General features: G+C 31.1%; 2 protein-coding genes across 4 annotated transcripts; one reads left to right on the plus strand and one right to left on the minus strand.

Moving 5' to 3' along the window:
- The first annotated feature begins 361 nt into the window (after positions 1 to 361).
- Positions 362 to 9698, plus strand: LOC106649832 (regulator of G-protein signaling 9). Of its 3 annotated transcripts, XM_014367473.2 has the most exons (15): positions 368 to 1158; positions 1991 to 2240; positions 2314 to 2534; positions 2630 to 2726; positions 2817 to 2867; positions 3214 to 3323; positions 3430 to 3546; positions 3679 to 3750; positions 3822 to 4016; positions 4107 to 4282; positions 4350 to 4553; positions 4630 to 4851; positions 4939 to 5187; positions 5641 to 6540; positions 6611 to 9698. In XM_014367473.2, exons 3-15 carry the CDS (start codon positions 2463 to 2465, stop codon positions 6669 to 6671), a joined length of 2526 nt encoding a protein of 841 aa, XP_014222959.1. In that variant the 5' UTR covers positions 368 to 1158; positions 1991 to 2240; positions 2314 to 2462; the 3' UTR covers positions 6672 to 9698. The 3 variants fall into 3 exon arrangements, with proteins under 3 accessions (XP_023317556.1, XP_023317557.1, XP_014222959.1); XM_023461788.1 differs by having other exon boundaries at positions 362 to 1158; positions 3822 to 4282; XM_023461789.1 differs by having other exon boundaries at positions 362 to 664; positions 3822 to 4282.
- A 104-nt stretch (positions 9699 to 9802) lies between these two features.
- Positions 9803 to 17045, minus strand: LOC106649834. The gene is made up of 9 exons (XM_014367477.2): positions 16645 to 17045; positions 14437 to 14512; positions 14228 to 14360; positions 13787 to 13917; positions 13219 to 13328; positions 13001 to 13146; positions 12729 to 12924; positions 12507 to 12623; positions 9803 to 12433 (listed from the first exon to the last, which is right to left on the minus strand). The coding sequence occupies exons 2-9, from the start codon at positions 14497 to 14499 to the stop codon at positions 12316 to 12318; spliced, it is 1014 nt and encodes a 337-aa protein (XP_014222963.1). The 5' UTR covers positions 14500 to 14512; positions 16645 to 17045; the 3' UTR covers positions 9803 to 12315.
- Positions 17046 to 18247: the final 1202 nt, after the last annotated feature.

Consider the following 18247-nt stretch of genomic DNA (forward strand, 5'->3'; position numbering starts at 1 on the left):
GATCCTATTTATAAATAAAAGCTTAAATTCATAGTTTCATCAGTTTCCGAGGGAACGAATTCATTGCAAAATTCAATTTTTACCGATCAAATGTAAAACACGGGTTTAACTTAATTGTGTTTCGTGTTCTTTTAAACTTTAATAACTAAAATCTTTATTTAATTGTTCCTAACGAGCAGTTGAAATTTAAGGAAAATTTGAAATTTTCAAGTAATTTTCAAGTTTTTCATTTGAATAATAATAATCGGGACAAAGTGTATGGACGATGGTTGAGAATTGACTCAGAGAGTCTATACGGACAAAGCCGAATAAGTCGGAAACGCCAACGTGCGGCTGCGCACCCGATGCGCTAGTGTCCAACTCCAGACTCCAAACTGTGCCCATCGCATTCGCGCCCAGTGCAATCTCCGCATCGGCCGTCGCGACCTCCGCGAAGTGCAGCTCCAGCGACTCACGGTTACGGGTCGTACATATAAAGCTCATATATACATGTATATACGACTGTTCTGCTATGAGCTGAGCCGAGCCGAACATCGCAATAAGATTGCAGGGAGGTGGTTGGGTGTAATTTCTGCTTGTTTGAAAAAGTGACAAGTGTTACTGAATTGAACAACGAGTCGACAAAAGAGAGTACTCGCATTGGATATCAAGGGCCTAAGGCGAGGTGATTGAGAATTAATTATTGGGGAAACTATATACAAACGAAGTGTACAAACTACAACCGATGGTGACAGTGCAAGCGCGACTGCGCGCACTAGCGCCCGCTGATCGACCAGTTTGCAAGACCCATATCTAGTCATTCTCCGTCTTTCTTTCTCTCTCTCTCTCTCTCTATTTCTCTTTCTTCTTAACGAATTGCTGCTATTGCTGATGAATTGAACAGACGAGTGTCATTTAGCTTTCGGATGCTATTAGCCAACGCTTGATTAAGTGCTTCTGTTTTATCCTAACTGTGATTATCCACTTCCATACTACTGAAGTGTCGGAATAATTGCTTGAATATCCCCAGTGTTCGGAGCTGGAAATAGCTGGTTTTCTTCTTTGCTCTTTCTAACTGTCAGTCTTGAAAAAACTATCATTTTCAGTTAATTTGACGCTCAACGACAGGTGCCGATTTCTCTGTTTACTTTCATGTTTCTTGGATAAATTTCTTTTATAGTAAGTGCTTACTTACCTTTGCACATTTTCACTCATAAAATGAACCAATTGAATTGTTAATTCGAAATTTTCCTCTTATTGTATGTATAATCATTTGAGTACATTAATTCGTGTTTAATTCTTCTCATTAATAAAATTGAACGTGAATAAATTACTTTTTCTTGTCTTAATGATAATTTACTTTTAGTTTTGTTACTAATATAATAATATCAATTTTTCAATTCATAAAATATAAATTCGATTCAATCAATGATTATCACATATTTTTAATTAATCAACAAAAATACCTCATCTTCTGTAGAATATATTTTTATTTTACTAAAAAAGCCATTTATATTAAATATTTATTCTTAAAATAATGACCTTATAGCATATTTTTAAAATTTGGGATCTAAATTTATTGTAACAAATATAAATTTAAAATAAGAAAAATTTTACTTTATACCCATACTCTAAGCAAGAAATAAAAGTCATCTATGCTATTATTTTTTGTGCATCTAAAAATAACTTGTACCATACAATAAGACATACTCAAGTATAGTTCAATACACATTAGAAATTTACACTGATCCACAAATATTTTTACAGATTTTGTAAAAAATGATTTTGAACATCATTTGATTTTCTTTAACATGATATACCTTCTGATCACAATGAGTCTTTTATTCAACCTTTACTTAAAATGAATTAACTAAAATCTTGTTATAAATTTATAAAAAATTTAAACTATTGTAAAAATTTATTTTATTTCAAGTATTTTTTGTACTGCAATCACAAAATTAGATATTTTCTAATAATAAAATGGTTTACAATATTATGTTATTTTAAACAGAGATTGCATGGCTAAATTGAAGTGGTGATATGCATTTATCAAGTATTCAAAATTTTTGTAATCAAGAACCAACCTGTCAAAGTGACATGGATCAACTACTTCACTTTGACCCAGGTCTTTATGAAAAATGGTAAATCTAACAGATTGATTGACAGCAACTGCAACCAAACAGCTATAGGTGCCATCCATTCTAAGAGAAGCCGTGGCACCTTTATCTAGGCTAAGTACTTGCACCCTTGGATTTTCGATAGTTAGTTATTTATATTAAATTTTAAAATCTGCTACTTTTATTTTTATACTAGAAATATAATTTATTTTTGTAGTGGGTATGCAAGGGTGACCGGAGTTATGGGATGGGGCCAGAGCCCCATGGAGTTCGGGTAAACCCGTCTCCAACTAAGCCCCCCAGCCCTCTCCAGCATTGTTATCGCCACTGCTCCTGCCAAAGGCACAGAGGACTCCCTCGAACACGATGGAGGGCTCCAGTGCTTTACAACCCAAAGAAAGAGAGTCACGTGTACACAGACCATGTGCTTTTGACAAGGTACAGATTTATTTATAAATTGTCTACAGATGATTTGCATTTACTTGAAAATTATGAAGAATTTAAAATAAAATAATAATTATTTTTCTTTATAGATGGAAGGGTTGGTGCGGGAAATGCAGGACCCTGAAAATGGGGTACCAGTTCGAAGCCAAAAGCTTTTTCTTACCTCGATTCCATCAGCATTCATGGGTAAATATTAACACCTTTATTTAAAAGTAAATTGAAAAACATCACATAGTTAGTTTCACACTTTATTATAATAATCATATTTATTTACAGGATATGACCTCATTGAATGGTTGATGGATAGACTAAACATTGAAGAATCAGGTATGACTCAATTATTATCAATAAATAAGTATAAATTTACCACAAAAGTTTATTTTGTTTTATTGCTTTTGCTAGTTGGTACTAGTTTTATAATACCTTCATTCTTTTAAATATCAAACTAAAGGTGTACAAAATTGTTTTGAATTGATGCTGTAAATCCATTGTTAAAAACCTTCTGATTCTAAAAAGAAAATTAATTATGGCTTTTACAAATCTAAATTGATTGAACTTTTAATAATTGCAATTCATTAAAAATATTCAAATAATTGAGCAGTGTGATAGAATTTTTATAAAATTTGTTGTTGTCTTCTCCCTGATTTTACGAAAAAATAATCTATGTTAACAGTAGAGGCAGTCCACATTGCTAATCAACTCTGCCAATATGGTTACTTCTTCCCTGTAAATGATTCTAGAACTCTTACTGTGAAAGATGACAGCTCTCTTTATAGATTTCAGGTAAGAAGTATTTTTTGACTATTAATAGTTATAAATATTTTCAAAAATGTATGTACATAAATAAGTCACATTTATTGTATTTTTAATAAATCATTTTTCCTCGCAGACTCCTTATTATTGGCCTTGGCAGCACAAAACTCCCGATAATGTGGAGTATGCGATTTATTTGGCAAAACGTACTTTAAGAAATAAGCAACGCCATGGTCTAGAAGAATACGAACTTGTAAGTTTGATTTTAATAATTAGATTTGCAAGATTCTTAGATTTATCATAAATAATTAAAGGCCCGTAAATATATAAGATGTGTCCGTCAAGGGAGGTTTTACTGTACATACATATATTATATATTTTTCAGGAGGCACTAAGTACCCTGAAAAATAATTTGCAAAAAAAATGGGAACTCATTCAGTTGCAAGCCGATGAACAAGTAATAAAATTAAACTTATTATATTAAAGTAACATAACTTACAATATTTTCATTAATATGATGTTTCAAAGGTGCGCTTGTCTAAAGATCGAAAAAAAGGTGATAAAATCGTAAGTGATTCTCAGGAACGTGCATTCTGGCGAGTGTATAGACCTCCGCCAGGATGTACGAGTAGTCTTGAAATGATGCCAATACCTAATAGAGCACGACCTGGAATTGCTCGTGCTCCTCCTAGAAAACGCACTCTCAATGATCTACAACGTGAAGTAATTTTTATTCTTCAGTTTCATATAAAATTTAAAAATTCATATCGATCTGTTGTAATAAAACATTTTTCGTTCGCTCATCTCTTACAGGTTGAACTACTACGTAGCAGTGTTACACGAACTAGAATTAAAGTTTCTGTTGCAATCGAAAGTTTGAAAACGCATTTTGAAACATACATAGAATACGACCCTATGATAACGCAACCTTTACCTTCTAATCCATGGATCACTGATGATCAAACATTCTGGCAGCTGCATAGTCCTTTGTAAGTTTATAATTTAACATTAACAATATGAATTATTTAAATGTATTAATAATTTGAATTGTTTTAGAGTTGAAATTCCGACGGAAAAACGGGTTAAAAGATGGGGTTTATCAATGGAAGAATTAATGTCAGACCCGACAGGTTTACAAGAGTTTACAAATTATTTGAGGAAAGAGTATAGTCATGAAAATATTCGCTTCTGGCTCGCAGTAAAGGATTTGAGGCACAGCAATCAAGCTAAAATTAATGACAAAGTTAATGAAATATTCAGGCAAGTAATTACTTCGTAAATCATTACCAATATTAAATCAAATGAGTTCATGACGATTATTTTTTTTAAACTGTAGGGAATTTTTAAAGCCGGGTGCACCTTGTGAAATAAATATTGATGGTAAAACAATGGAAAAAGTTCATCAAGAAATGAAAAATCCGACTCGGTTCACTTTTGATTCAGCTGCTGAGCATGTATATACACTGCTCCTCAAGAAAGATTGTTACCCACGATTTATTCGTTCAGATCATTATCGAAATCTTCTCGCTGCTGGAGTGCAACCCTTGCAAAAGAAAAGGTTAAATAAATCTTAAAATAATTTTCCATTTTTGAAAAATAGCCAAGAAAAATATGAAATAAATTAACTATCTTCGTAATTATACAGATTTTTTGCCTTTGGCGGCCAAGGTAAAAAAAAAATTTCGACGTTGCCCGGAAGTATGTCACAGCAACATCAACTACCTCAACAGCAGCAGCAACATGGCATAGGTGGTGTTGGCAGACGTCGAGGAAGCGACAGAAGCTTGTCTGGATCTGCTCACGAGCTAGCCATTTGCGGAGTGCGTGATACTGCAGCAGGTCCTAAGGTGCCGCATTCCCATAGTCAGTCGAATCTAACTGATATTCCTTACAGGTGAATTTTATAAGTATAATACTTTAAATGTTGTCTAAATCATTATATTTATCAGCGCACTTATTCGCCTTCGGATTATGTAATATGTTCCCGAGTATTTGCTTACGCTATTGAAACTTGCGTCACTTACTAATTTTTTCCTATAAAATACTATTGAAACATTTTTTATCAACTTTTGAGCGAAATTACTGCAGGTTTTTTTATCAAGATCTTCCAATCATTTTACTTAATCGATAAAAATAAATTTTTTGGCAATTTCTTTAACAATTTAAGGCACATATTTAAACCTGGTAACATGTTACTAATCCCAACCGGATAACAGGTCACTAATCAACCTAGATAAATAATCAAATCCTTTTTGAGCCCTCTGCAGCAGTTCTGCGATTATTTAAAAAGCACGTCCATCTTTTATGCATTATTCATTAAGTTTTATCGTGAATTTTTGTATTTTAGGGAAGTTTCTATGCCGAAAGATGATGTCTGCCCTTGGGATTCTGGATCTCCTCAGGCAACTGGTAGTTCAACTGGTACGGTGCCTCGAGTGGCCTCGGCCAGTTTCAGCCCTCCAACCGAAGCATCGGGTCCGAACCTTCAGTCTGAATCACGTATGCCACGAAAAAATCCATCTCAACCCGATTCATTTAGTTCCTCTTCAGACGTAAGCAGTACCACGCCTGATATCTCAGAGCGTTTACAACGAAAGATCAGTCCGTCAGTTAAGTCTGAGATCAAGCAAGTATATCGAAATTATTCGGTGGGTTCGGCCCCGCTCGGAAGCGGCCGAAGTTGCTCAACGGAAATGGCCCACTTGGCCAGCACTGCAGCTTGCAGCAGTACCTCGTTTGACTTATCGTTTGTGCCAGAAGGTGCGGCGCTAACTCCATTACCAGAATTAGAATTAGCATCAGCGCCCTGCCTTGTTAACATCGTGCCTGAGGAAACAAAGCAATCGCCGCGTTTTCGCACGACAAAGGCACCTCTTATTAGCATTAGTGCTATTGTTGGGGAGCCTGAAGAAGATTTAGAAACATTGTCCTTGGACCTCGAAACGCATGATACGAGCAGTGACTACGCTCTTATGAGCGATCCTCTAACGCAGGTGCAAAGTATCGATGAAGATAAAACACTTGACTCCTCGCAACTTCCAACCGATACTGAAAAACCATGTATAGAAGATCAAGAAAATATTTCATCAGAACAGCCAAAAGCTGTTCAGTCAACGCCACAAAAGGATAAACCTGTTGAGCCTCAGTCTTCGGACCCAAACAAAGATGTCTCCGCTGATCAACAAAATCCTTCATTGCAACAGGAGCAAGACAATAATGTTAATGAAGTTTGCCCCTGGGAAGATGAGTAAGTTTTTATCATAACTTAGTTTTATAACGTCAAATATACATTATTTTTTTTTTTTTTTTTATTTCAGGGAAAACTGCCAAGTAGATGCTCCTTATGTTAAAACATATGCTACTTTGGGTTATTTGTAAGTTCTGATCAGTCTTGTTAAAGGTTCTTGCAGGTCCTAACGCGTATAAATGTTTTATTATAACAAAATCACTTAAACAGCTCATTATCAGTTGTTTAAAACTTAACTAAATAATTAGTTAATGAAAAATTGAGCTCAGAGTAAAATTGCAGCAATATTATAAAAATGAATATTAGTAATTGAATTAGTGAATTATTTTATGGAAAGATTTGAAATCGTTAAAACTTTACAAGTACACAATTATGGCCTAGCTATCAAATGAAAATGTATCAGTACAGTAATAAATTAAGCGGTAACTTTTTTGTTTACAAGTGTAAAATGAATTTTACTTTGTTTGAATTATTTTATTTTTTAAGTTATCCAAAAAAATTAGCCTATTAACGAAAAAAATTTAATTTTATCTTAATATCTAAAAAATATTGATAAGGTAATGACTAAATATCATGTACTCACGACACAATTTTTCTCGACTCTATAATCTAATAATAGTGAATTACGCTTAAACAATCTCCGCACCGATTACATATAATTGCATGGACATACAGCAATTTCAGTAGGTAAAATATCTTAATGGTAATGCAGAAGCATTTTAAACTAACAATACTACGTAAATATAAAAAATATGAAGGTAGCAAATGAAAAATAACGTAGCACATGCATGTTTAAAAAGGTTTAAAAAGGTTTAAAAAAATTGTCTGACATTATTTACAATGAACTCAAATTCGTTGAATGCAGTTCAAAGGATAACGTTGATAATGAGCCCTTCAACCGATCCCTTGAAACGCTTTCCGTAAGTTCTACAAATTTCTGAATAATAGTTGTTTTCATAAACAGAGTGTTCCAAAAATATAAATAATATATATCTATATATATCCTTAAATACCTTTCTAAGATTTGAAGCAAGAATGAATTATTTTGATGAAGTTTTTATGATTTGTTTTGACAAATCGAATGATCTCGACTTCAATTTTTTTAATGTAAAATAGACGCTGAAAAAAAGTAAATGATTTTCTATCATTAGTTAAAAAATAGTAGAAGAATATTCGTAAAAATTCTTGGAATAATTACCGTTCGAGTTTGAATTTCACTTAAAAATGATTTTTTTTTCATCGCTTCTTCACCTGCGATGAAACATCGATCTAAAACTTTAGAGAAAAGTTATACTAATCTGATATGTACACGTCACTGTAGGGTCTCTATTCTTTTATGACCAATTACCAAAAATATTTGATTTTGTATTATTGACGTTTTTCCAACAAAGTTATATGTTAATTTTTATATATTTTTCGCAGACTACTACAGTTTTTGAAAAATATTGCATATAAAGACTGTCCGTTATTTCTCGATTAGCTGTAATATTTGATCTAACTCCTTGAAACCTCATTTTTTTTTATTGTAATGAAAAAAATAATAATCCACAGATCTCGATAGGTGCTGTCTCGATCCACACGTGACTCAACTCAAAAAGTTTTCATAAAATTTTGAAAAATTCATCCATTCTTTAACTAGTTGTAAGACTCTTTAATTCTTAGACATTTTTTCTATAAGATTGTTCTTTTTTGAGATAAGAAATCGTAAAGATTTGAACGTGATAAAAAAAAATTCATGAAAAATCCAAGTTCAAATAAAAATACGTTTTAAATCTTAGCGATTTTTCATGCTTATGTATGAATTTTTCAGGATTTTTTTATAACTTATTTGAAAATGACTCGTGTTTTTTTGTCTTGTGGCGTGCGATAAACTGCGTCTATTAAGCTCTGATTATTTAATTTCATTATAATTAAAAAGATGAAATTGCAGGGGTTAATAGCAAATATTAGAACTATACGGGATAAGCGCACATTCTATTGCATAATCATACTTAGATCTTAATATGTATACTGGCTATACATTTATGAGCTTATCCTTTTGCATATACTGTATACTCTTTAAGCGGGTGGATTGTATATGACGTTAAAAGCTTAACTATTTATAGAATTTTAATATAAAATACTTAAGTTACAGAAAAGTTAATAAAAACTGAGTTTTAGAAACTTTTCTGCTCTTAAGAATACGCGTCACTTTTCCATGACCAAAATAAAATTGGTACTTTTGTTTTAACGAGCGAAAATTAGCTACTTTTATCCATTTAGGAAAAATAAATGATGGTCACACCTGTTTCAAATGCGTGGTAAATTACTGTTGGCATTGAAAAGAAATATTCGCCATCGGAAATGGAATCTTTTGAAGCAATGTTGTAGAAATTATAAATATCAAAAAGTTTTTATCCCTGTTTCAGCGTTTAGGGGTGCTGCTTAATTATAATCATGTACTGTTAATGATATAATCGTTGTGAACTTTGATGTGATTGGTGGGATATTTAAGGATTTTTGAAAGATGCGTAAAGCGAACCAAGTGTGCCTGTCGAGTTGAGTTACTTTGATTTTAAAAACTTATAAGATCCTTCATAACTAAAATCCGAGTAATTTTTGGGTACGAACTGACTTTTTTTATAAGAAGCAACTTACTTAATGAAAAATTAACAGTACGGTGCGATTATTTGAAACCAATTATTTACAGCGATATCATTATAAATTCAAAATTCATAATCACATCTATAAATGAAGTGTAGATGCTAGTTCACGAGTTATGTTTATGTAGAACTCAGTACAAGTTGTCTAATTAATAGAAAGACGATTCTCTTATAAGTTACAAGGTGAGCTGAGGAACTAATGATTTTTTCCGTACATTAGTATTGAAATAGCCCAAATATTGCCCACACGTTCTTATCTTAACATTAATACACTTAATACTCAAATTTCTTAGAGAGATATTTATAAGTTCATATTACTTGCTGATGCATACTATTATTTTTAAATTCACATTAATAAATAATATTTGAGGTATGAATAATTTAATCAGAAGACTGAAAATGTACCTGAATGCGACAAAAATGAATTAACGGAGTAAATGAACAACAAACCACTGTGAAAAAACCATAAATCTTATTTTCCTATTAAAATAATTTTTCGATTATTCTTTCAATTTATATGCACTTATTTCAAATTTCAATTATTAAAAATAATAATATTATATAATACTTTAAAAATGCATGTTAAATGTGACAATTATCATGATTATAAAAGACATTCGTATTTGTTTTTAAATGAATTCTGTGTTTTCGTTTTACTTACAATCTTACAAAATTTATCGAAAATACAATTGTTTGAGATTTATTTCATTAAAATTGATCAATATAATAATTGATTGATCCATCATTAATCTCGTAAAAATGTTGTGACCATGTGATAATGAAATACAAGATAATATTACATACCTTAATATGCAATAATTTTCGGAAAAAATGTATAATTTGTAGTTTGGAAATTACGTACTTTATGAATAATAACTAATTGTTGTAAGAGAATCCCGAAGTACTCAGTAAAAATAAAAATTTCAAATCCACTTTCAGAGACTTCTACTAAACAATTTGAAAATACATTATTTTAGTAATAAATCTATCAATGTTAGAAATCAAAATTTAATTTTGAACGTTTAATTTCAAGAAGTTTTACTATCTCTGGACAGCAGATTTTTTTATTAGGTTGATATTTTTGGTGATATTTGTTAAAAGAGACTGAAAATAATTTGTTACATATTTTAAAACCTATTTATCACACAAACAAGGAAAAGTGAGCGTACAAGAAAACTATTTAGTCAGTATTTTTATTATAAAACTAATAACAAAATTAGTGAAAATATTTTTGAATTTTTTTATTTGAAGGGAAAAATGAAATTTTATTCTGTTTGAACTCGATTTATCTGTTGTCTGCAATTTTTCATATTTAAATTACTAAAATATAAAATATATAAATGTATATTTTTATTTAGCTACAAGATAGATACTACTGCCTTAATTGTCTAAAACATTTTATTTCATAATTGTATTATATACAAATCAATATTAAGAATAAAAACGAATTACATAGAATCATATATTTCCCATAAAATTTGAACTTTTCTAGAAGACATAAATAAGTTTACTTTGAGTCAAATATATTCAATTAGAATTCGTCCAGATACGCGTAGGGCCTGCGGTGAAAATAAGGAAAAAATAACGATCTTGAGAGTCTTAGCCAATTACGGTTTGTGAAAGTCTCTTTGATGCCAGTTATTATGAAAAGATAGCTGGATATGTATCCATTTATAATGAATTAGTGTTTTAGTTAATTGTTCAGAACTTGACAAAAAAATAATAACCCGATATTAACTGCAATAGTTTTTAGAAAACAAAGCAAGAAAAATTCAGCAACCCATAAAATAAAAATAGACTGAAGAAGTTTGTGTGTTTCACGATAAAATGACAAACGAAATATAATTCAAAATTCGTTGTATATTATCATATGCGATAATGGCAAGTGATTAATTCAAAACAAGCATGCATTGTCTACAACATTATATTATTCCAATAAAAGAACTACCTGACATAATCTTGAAGCTTACAACAGTGGCAAATTCTTAAATGTCATTTAATTTTTGTAATGATGGTACGAAAGACTTGATAGTTAATAGAATAATTTATGTATAATGAACGTCGATAGATTAATGAATAGTGAATTAAAATAATCAATTGTGAATAAGTTTGAAAATTTGTTTTAGCTGAATAAGTTAAACCAGTAAAAACTCTCAGACAATGTCTGTAAATATTATTGAGTATTTTTATCTTATTCAAATAAATAAGTATAAAAATACTTTGTCAAATGTATAATAATACGTAAAATTCAATTATAATTATTAGATGCGCAAGTATGATCAATTAATTATTAGTACCTCTACAAAGACTCTATTAAATAAGTCTCATTATTTTTTATGGTAATTTCAATCGTTAAAACAACATGTTGACAAAAACAGAAAAACTTGAGTTATCAAAAATTGTTTATATTTCAAATTAAATGTAACTCTGGAAGGAGTTATATTGACTATTACGACTTCGCATCGACGAATCAGTTATATTGGAAAATTAATTATGTTTAGTTAGAAAAATGTTTTTATGATTAAGAATAACTAGCTTCGCAGTAGAGTTTAACAAACTTGAGTGTATATAGTTTTCTAAAATGTTATAAGTGATTGAAGGTATATATAATGATATATATTTGCGTTTTGCCATGTGCCAGCTTAGTTGACGTACCTGCGCGCACATATACACACATACACGCACACAGTTAAGCATACATGAGTATATGCAGAAGAATCAAAAAAACTATAAAATGATATTGTATGGATGTCATAAAATTAATATATATTAGAAAATATACTACTAACTTATAGCAATACCTGCTGTAAATAAACAAGAGCCATGTTTAAGTACTTCAGCTAGAAAAGTTTTAAAAGTATTACCGAAACGAATAAAAATATATGAATAAATAAATATATATATATATATTACGTTGGAATACTGAAAAATTGTTTCAAATAATATATACTGTCAAATAGTTTTTCCTGAAATAAACAATAGTGCCATTCAACAAAAAGCGTATTTTTTTGATCATAAATAAAACTACAACATTCAAATAGCCTATTAAAGGATCAAACTTGACTTATTTATTGGATAAATTAAAATTATTTTATTGATAATTAATTTGAGTTCATCATAGCTCTGGTGACCATTAGTAACAACGACAGCGGCTTTTCGGACACTTGCTTGGATAGACCAAGCATCGATCTAAGCAGTACTCGGCTGCGCCTTCCTTGCCAGCAATGTCGCCAATAGGTTCGCAAATTTCCCTGAATCAATTTGATCGATCAATATCAATTCTGGTCACCATCTCATTTCTTTTAAAATTGGATTAACACTTACGGACAACCACAAATTGAAGTTGGACAATTTGGTGGATATCGAAGACAATTGGTCTGGCACCACAAATCCATGCCTGGAATACGACTGTAACGCTCGTTTGGCTGACACACTTGGGACCTTTCATAAAATAAATTTTTTTAGCGTTACTATTGTTTTTTGAAAGATAAAAACAAATTGTAACAATTGTAATTGTAAAAATTTTTGTTACAACAATTGATTTACCTAATAATGAGAGGGTGAATGTTGGGAGTGCGTTGATCTCTGTAGTATAATAAAAAGGGATTATCTTGTTGAACGAAAATCGGTGGCAATCCAGCCGCGCTGGTAATGATGCTGACATCCGCGCAGTTACGGAAAGTTTCAGACAAGCCACAACCTACCGCTTCGGTGCCATTTTCGCAAGTACCCCACATGTTGGCTACGTATATAATTAAATTTTCAGAGTAAATGAAAAATTTTGCCATTCCTTATAGTCCATCTCTTCATAAACCTACCCGTTATGTAATTCCATTGGATAATACATTGTGAACAAGTAAGATAAGGTGGTAGTGAAACTTTATAACGAAATATTGCCTTCTTTTCTGAGTCATCGGGAATGATAAATCGTGTTTCGTTTGTACCCGTCAAATATAAATTGTACCTTTATTGTGTAAAAAAATGGAAATGTTAATGCTTGCATACTCGAATATCGCTTTTTTTCGTAAATACTGACTTTTCGAAGCAAGCATCTGATGGATCTGAAGCTGGATTATTGTTTGGACAAATGAACATTTCAAAATAACCTTGATGATTTGATGTTAATTCTACTTCTACATCAATATCCTTTGCAAATAAATTTTAAACCTTATTAATCTCTCTTTTTTGATAAACATAAAGCAGTATTTAAATAGTCGAGTTAAAAACCATCATTTTCCTTTTTTGTCAAATGTTATACTCAGCTTTTGTGGTTCACGATTCCCGAAAAATGTACATATTATTGAACAAAAAGCACGAATCTTTAAAAAGTTTCAAATAAAAATGTATGCACTATTTTTGGAAAAGAGGCTCGCAAATAGTTGCTAAAAATAGCGTTGCATTGTCCAAAAAATTTTTTCGAAACAGCTTAATTCACAATTTAGAATTCATGTATGAATAATCGATTAAATCGCCCAATCGAATTTAATAAGGTATAAAAAACGATATGTTTTTCACCTAAAACGTTATCTCAACAATTTTTTTCAAACAAGTTAAATTTTTATTGTAATAGAACTAAGCTGTGCTAAATAATGTAAAAGTTTTACCTGTCCCACTTGATAATGTCTCGTAATCGTTCCTTTGGCAAATTCTCCACCAGCTTCATGAGGTCTAGGCCGTGGTAGATGATAAGCATCTCCACAACTACCACATTTTCCTTCGTTCTGATGCCATTGAACTATATATGATTTATTTAAAACAAAAATTAAAATTAAAATGATTGGTTTTCAAATTTTAGGTTTCTAGTCAGAATAAAATAAAATGTTATTGCATTGTCGACTTTTTTACTTCTCTATTAATTTATTCATCCAACGATTTAAATGTTTGTTCATTTTTTAAGTGAAAAATTTGGAGATTTAATTTTTTTAGAACTTGCTTAATTTCCAATTCTTCAGGATATAATTTTGAAGTATAATTGTGGTAACCTGATATATTGTGCTCATACATTTTTTCAGCAATAACGATGATATTGTGCCAATGAAACCCACCTGCATAGCCTCCACAATAAAGTTCATTATCGTTGTAGTTGACTGGATTAGGAAAGCCAAAACGCCACATGCTGTTCCTTGCTGGTGGATCCATAAGGCGCCCATGTGCCGAAACTTCTACTTTTTTGGAAAGCTTTTCCCGATAAAAATAATTCGTTACATTAATCAAATTCATTCTCATCTCTTAACAATAATTTTTTTAGACAAACCTGTAGAGTGAAGCAGCTAATCATCAAAATTACACTCTTCAATTTAATAAATGCACTGTACATGATTTCGATTGACCTATATGGAAATAGAAATTTATAGACTATTTTATGGCATAAAATTTGAATAATGCTTATGGTGATTCGGGGTTTTTAAGCCATTTTAACAAAGAGCATCATGTTCATTTTTATAGGATAGTTATTCCGCAAATTAGAAAAATAAGAAGCGTCAAATATACTTCTTGATTCTGAGAAGGTTTACACCTTTCGTCACAATCAAAACACACATGTTTGAGAGCAAGTTCATTAACTAAAGAATAATTCATGAGTTTTGCAGCTCATATACTTGAGAAGAATAAAAATTGCAGGTCATTGAACGCCGTAATTTAGTAACAGGATAAATAATGCGATAAGCACTGGAGAATTTTGTTGTACCATGTGTTTAATACAAACGAAAATATTCCGAGAGAAATAAAAATTTAACAATAATAATAACTGATAGAGTATTATTATATTATTTTTCCACTTAACAAAATTATTTTTAGATAAAATTTTAATATGTTTAAGTACAAAATTTCACTGAAAAAAATCTTTAATTACTTTTTAAATTATTTTTTATTGTACTATTATTTATATATTTGTTCATTATGCACAGTATTTACTACTGAATATTTCATGAAAAATCTTCATAACAATCGATCGATTATAAAGTATTAGTTACTCCGAATAGTAAGTAGTACCGATTTCACAGATACATTAATTGTATGTATTTTTCAACATCGAATTATACGGGTGGAATACGGTTGATAAACGTCAAAAGTGACATGTGCTTTTAAACATGTCATGTATCGCAGAGTAAAGGTCTATCTATTTATACAGATAGTGTGTGTACTTGACTTGCGTTAGTCGAAGGTATACGCTAACATTAATATTTTCAATTTATTTAACTCAAAACTAAATGAAAAATATCGTCTGGATTATACACGCGCGTTATACAATTATGCAACTTGGTCATCGATAGACAAATTTAAAAAGAGCTTATTGAAAGTATTATTTTTTCACTCTCAGTCTATTTGTTGATGTGTGTTATTTTATAACTCCCTTGACAATGCACAAAAAAAATTGACATTCAGGTATTCTTTTTCGAACATAAACTACGTTATGGTACCTAACACAATTACAAAGTATTTCTTTCAATACACCTGATAATTCTGTATCTGAAAATGATTGAAGTTCAAATTTAGCACTAGTACTTAGTACTTACGGAGAAACCTTGTACTGTATGATTTTCAAGGTGTCTGTACAAATTCTAACATTCCGGAATTTCAACTGTGACAAATGATGAAAAAATAATTTGTTCATATGTTTCGAATAATCCGTCTTTATTTTGGCTTGCAATAAGTAAGTCTATCTTCGTCACATAATTAATTAAATTTAATATTAAACCATAGAATTCTTATTTTGCAAATTTTTTTGGAGTTAATTTGGGGACTTTCAGTAAAAAAAGTAAAATATTTTGCTTTAATGTCAACAATTTTAGTCCATATCCACAAAAGAGATAAAGTGCGAGTCAAAAATTTCCAGGAAAAATGATTGGAAATGAAGTTTTACAAGGTCATGAGGGACGAGTATCTTTTACATGCTAGAAGCATAATGTTATTTATAGATAGCTTTTAATTCAATAAAAATAAAAATTTTTACTTATAGACATTGAAATTTTCGTAAAATTACTCTTAATGGCACTAATTGATATTTTTGACCGTCTTTTATTTCAATGTACAAAGAACGAGCTTCAATGTTTTGAAGCTCGTTCGCAATCGAGCGCAAGTTTTTTGCAATGAAAGTTTGATAAATAAAATAGAAATATAAAGAATGAATTATAAATCAGTTAGAAAAAAAATTTAATAATGTATCGTCGGTGCGACATATTAAGAAATAAAATTGAAATGGTTCCATCAAAAGGGTAAATAATTTTCAAAAAACTTGCAGGTTTCTTTGGATAGCGGAGTTTGAATTATTTTTCTGATACAAAAAGAAGGATTATTAAATACTGCAAGCTAGTGCAATAGCCAGCTTTTACAGGAAGCGGATAGGCAGCAGGATCGAACCGAAAAAATGACCGGAGGCATGAAATAAAATAAGGATGGGCACACAGGTTTAATGCACTTTGTAACGAATAGTTAAATATACAAAGTTAGGATTGGTGCTCACCGTACTGGCGCGTGGAAAAAATACGATGTTCCGAATTAAAGAAAAATTCTGTTGGACGGCGGCGGCGGCGAGGACGGCTGTTGCCCAAGGCGCTTTTACATGCATCTGCTGCGCTCTCGATCCGAGATCCAGACAAAGTTCTTGTCTTATGCACCGACGACGGGGTACGTGCGCGCTGCACTGCGGTATCGCGGCCTGACTGACTGATGAGCCTGAAAACGTATATATAGCGACTTGGGGGCAGATCGAAGCGAGCGCGATCTTTGTTATATAGCGAGCTCGCCTGGTGCTACTGCGGGCACCGGTCGAGTAGGTATATACACGAGCGAAGCCCACCTTGCGATTGATACCGCTTAGCACATCTCTAGCTTTCGGCTCTGACGCCAAAAGTATTTCCGAGGTCACAGAACCCACACGGAGCTGATGTTATTTTTTTTTTTTTTTTTTTAATCTTCTCCTTTTTTTCCATTTATCTTGAAAACGTTCACATGTACGAAAAGAGCGTCGATTTAAACCGTGGCTACATTTTTCTTGTGATTCACGATGAAGTTCTAACAAGTTTGCCTTATGTATTTTTGTTTCGGGTCATCGAATCTATAGAATCGTTGCAGCAAATTTCTGATACACGCTCAACATTGATTATTATTGGATCGATATACTTTTTTTGGACATAGAAAAACTTAAAAAATAAGGATAATATATTTTATCAATAGATTGACGATGTCTAGGAATATTGTTTACAATTATACGGTATTGCGAAAACTGTCATTTCCAGATTGTAACGTTCGCTATGATCTTCAAATTCGAATCTCAATTTTACATTTTTCAATAACGGATATTTTTTCTTTTCATAAAATTGTCATACTCAAAGTCTCATTATTGCGATTGGAAACTATGTTGTGTATCTGTAGATTTGGAAAAATTAAAAAAACCTAAGACTATATAGTCGTTGAAAAACATTTCATCGTAAAGTTATGAATTTTTGTTTAATTTATAAAAAAAATTACGGTTAAAATTTGAGATTATTATCTAATTGAAAATGATTATTTTTTATGACGTCAAAGCTTCGCTCTATACTGTATGAGCACAAGTTCTTTTTCAATTTTTTTAAATGGATTAGTAAATAACGGCCTTATTGTGCTCTCTGTTTCACCACTTTGAACAAGTGCTCCAAATGTCCACCTATCTATTCAGTAATTCCTTTAAAAATAGGATGAAATGTTTATATCTGAATCGTTAGAAAGTTTCAATCTTATTTTTTGAGAAAATTTTTGGAACAATCCGCTAGATGCACTTGATTGGACTTGGAATACATTTTTAAAAACAACGAAGTAGAGGTACCATGAAGTCTTATTTCTTCGTGAATAAAAGCGAATAAAAGTTAGAGAAAATCGATAAGCAGGTTTTTGACATCATTTGAAAATTTGAGAAATAATAATGCAAAATTCGCTGTATTTCGATATTTTCGGAAAAATTAATTATACAATTCATAAACTATGGGAAGTTAGTAAGTTTAAATTTGTAATGGATGGTTTAAATAAATATTTAAACGTTACATTTCATATTTATGAAAAAATAAATTAAAATAAAGACTTATACGGGC

Source organism: Trichogramma pretiosum, unplaced genomic scaffold (assembly GCF_000599845.2).
Source record: "Trichogramma pretiosum strain Unisexual culture from Peru unplaced genomic scaffold, Tpre_2.0 scaffold12, whole genome shotgun sequence".
In the NCBI taxonomy this organism is placed as follows: Eukaryota; Metazoa; Arthropoda; class Insecta; order Hymenoptera; family Trichogrammatidae; genus Trichogramma; species Trichogramma pretiosum.

What these genes read in the sequence shown, in the direction of transcription:
- LOC106649834 (XM_014367477.2), bottom strand. Translation starts at nt 14,499, where the DNA reads ATGTACAGTGCATTTATTAAATTGAAGAGTGTAATTTTGATGATTAGC. An exon ending in TTATTGTGGAGGCTATGCAG is followed by an intron (nt 13,918 to 14,227) that starts GTGGGTTTCATT and finishes AATCATATATAG; the next exon opens with TTCAATGGCATCAGAACGAA. An exon ending in ATTCACCCTCTCATTATTAG is followed by an intron (nt 12,624 to 12,728) that starts GTAAATCAATTG and finishes ATTTTATGAAAG; the next exon opens with GTCCCAAGTGTGTCAGCCAA.
- LOC106649832 (XM_023461788.1), top strand. Translation starts at nt 2,463, where the DNA reads ATGGAGGGCTCCAGTGCTTTACAACCCAAAGAAAGAGAGTCACGTGTA. An exon ending in AGTTGCAAGCCGATGAACAA is followed by an intron (nt 3,751 to 3,821) that starts GTAATAAAATTA and finishes GATGTTTCAAAG; the next exon opens with GTGCGCTTGTCTAAAGATCG. An exon ending in CTAACTGATATTCCTTACAG is followed by an intron (nt 5,188 to 5,640) that starts GTGAATTTTATA and finishes TTTGTATTTTAG; the next exon opens with GGAAGTTTCTATGCCGAAAG.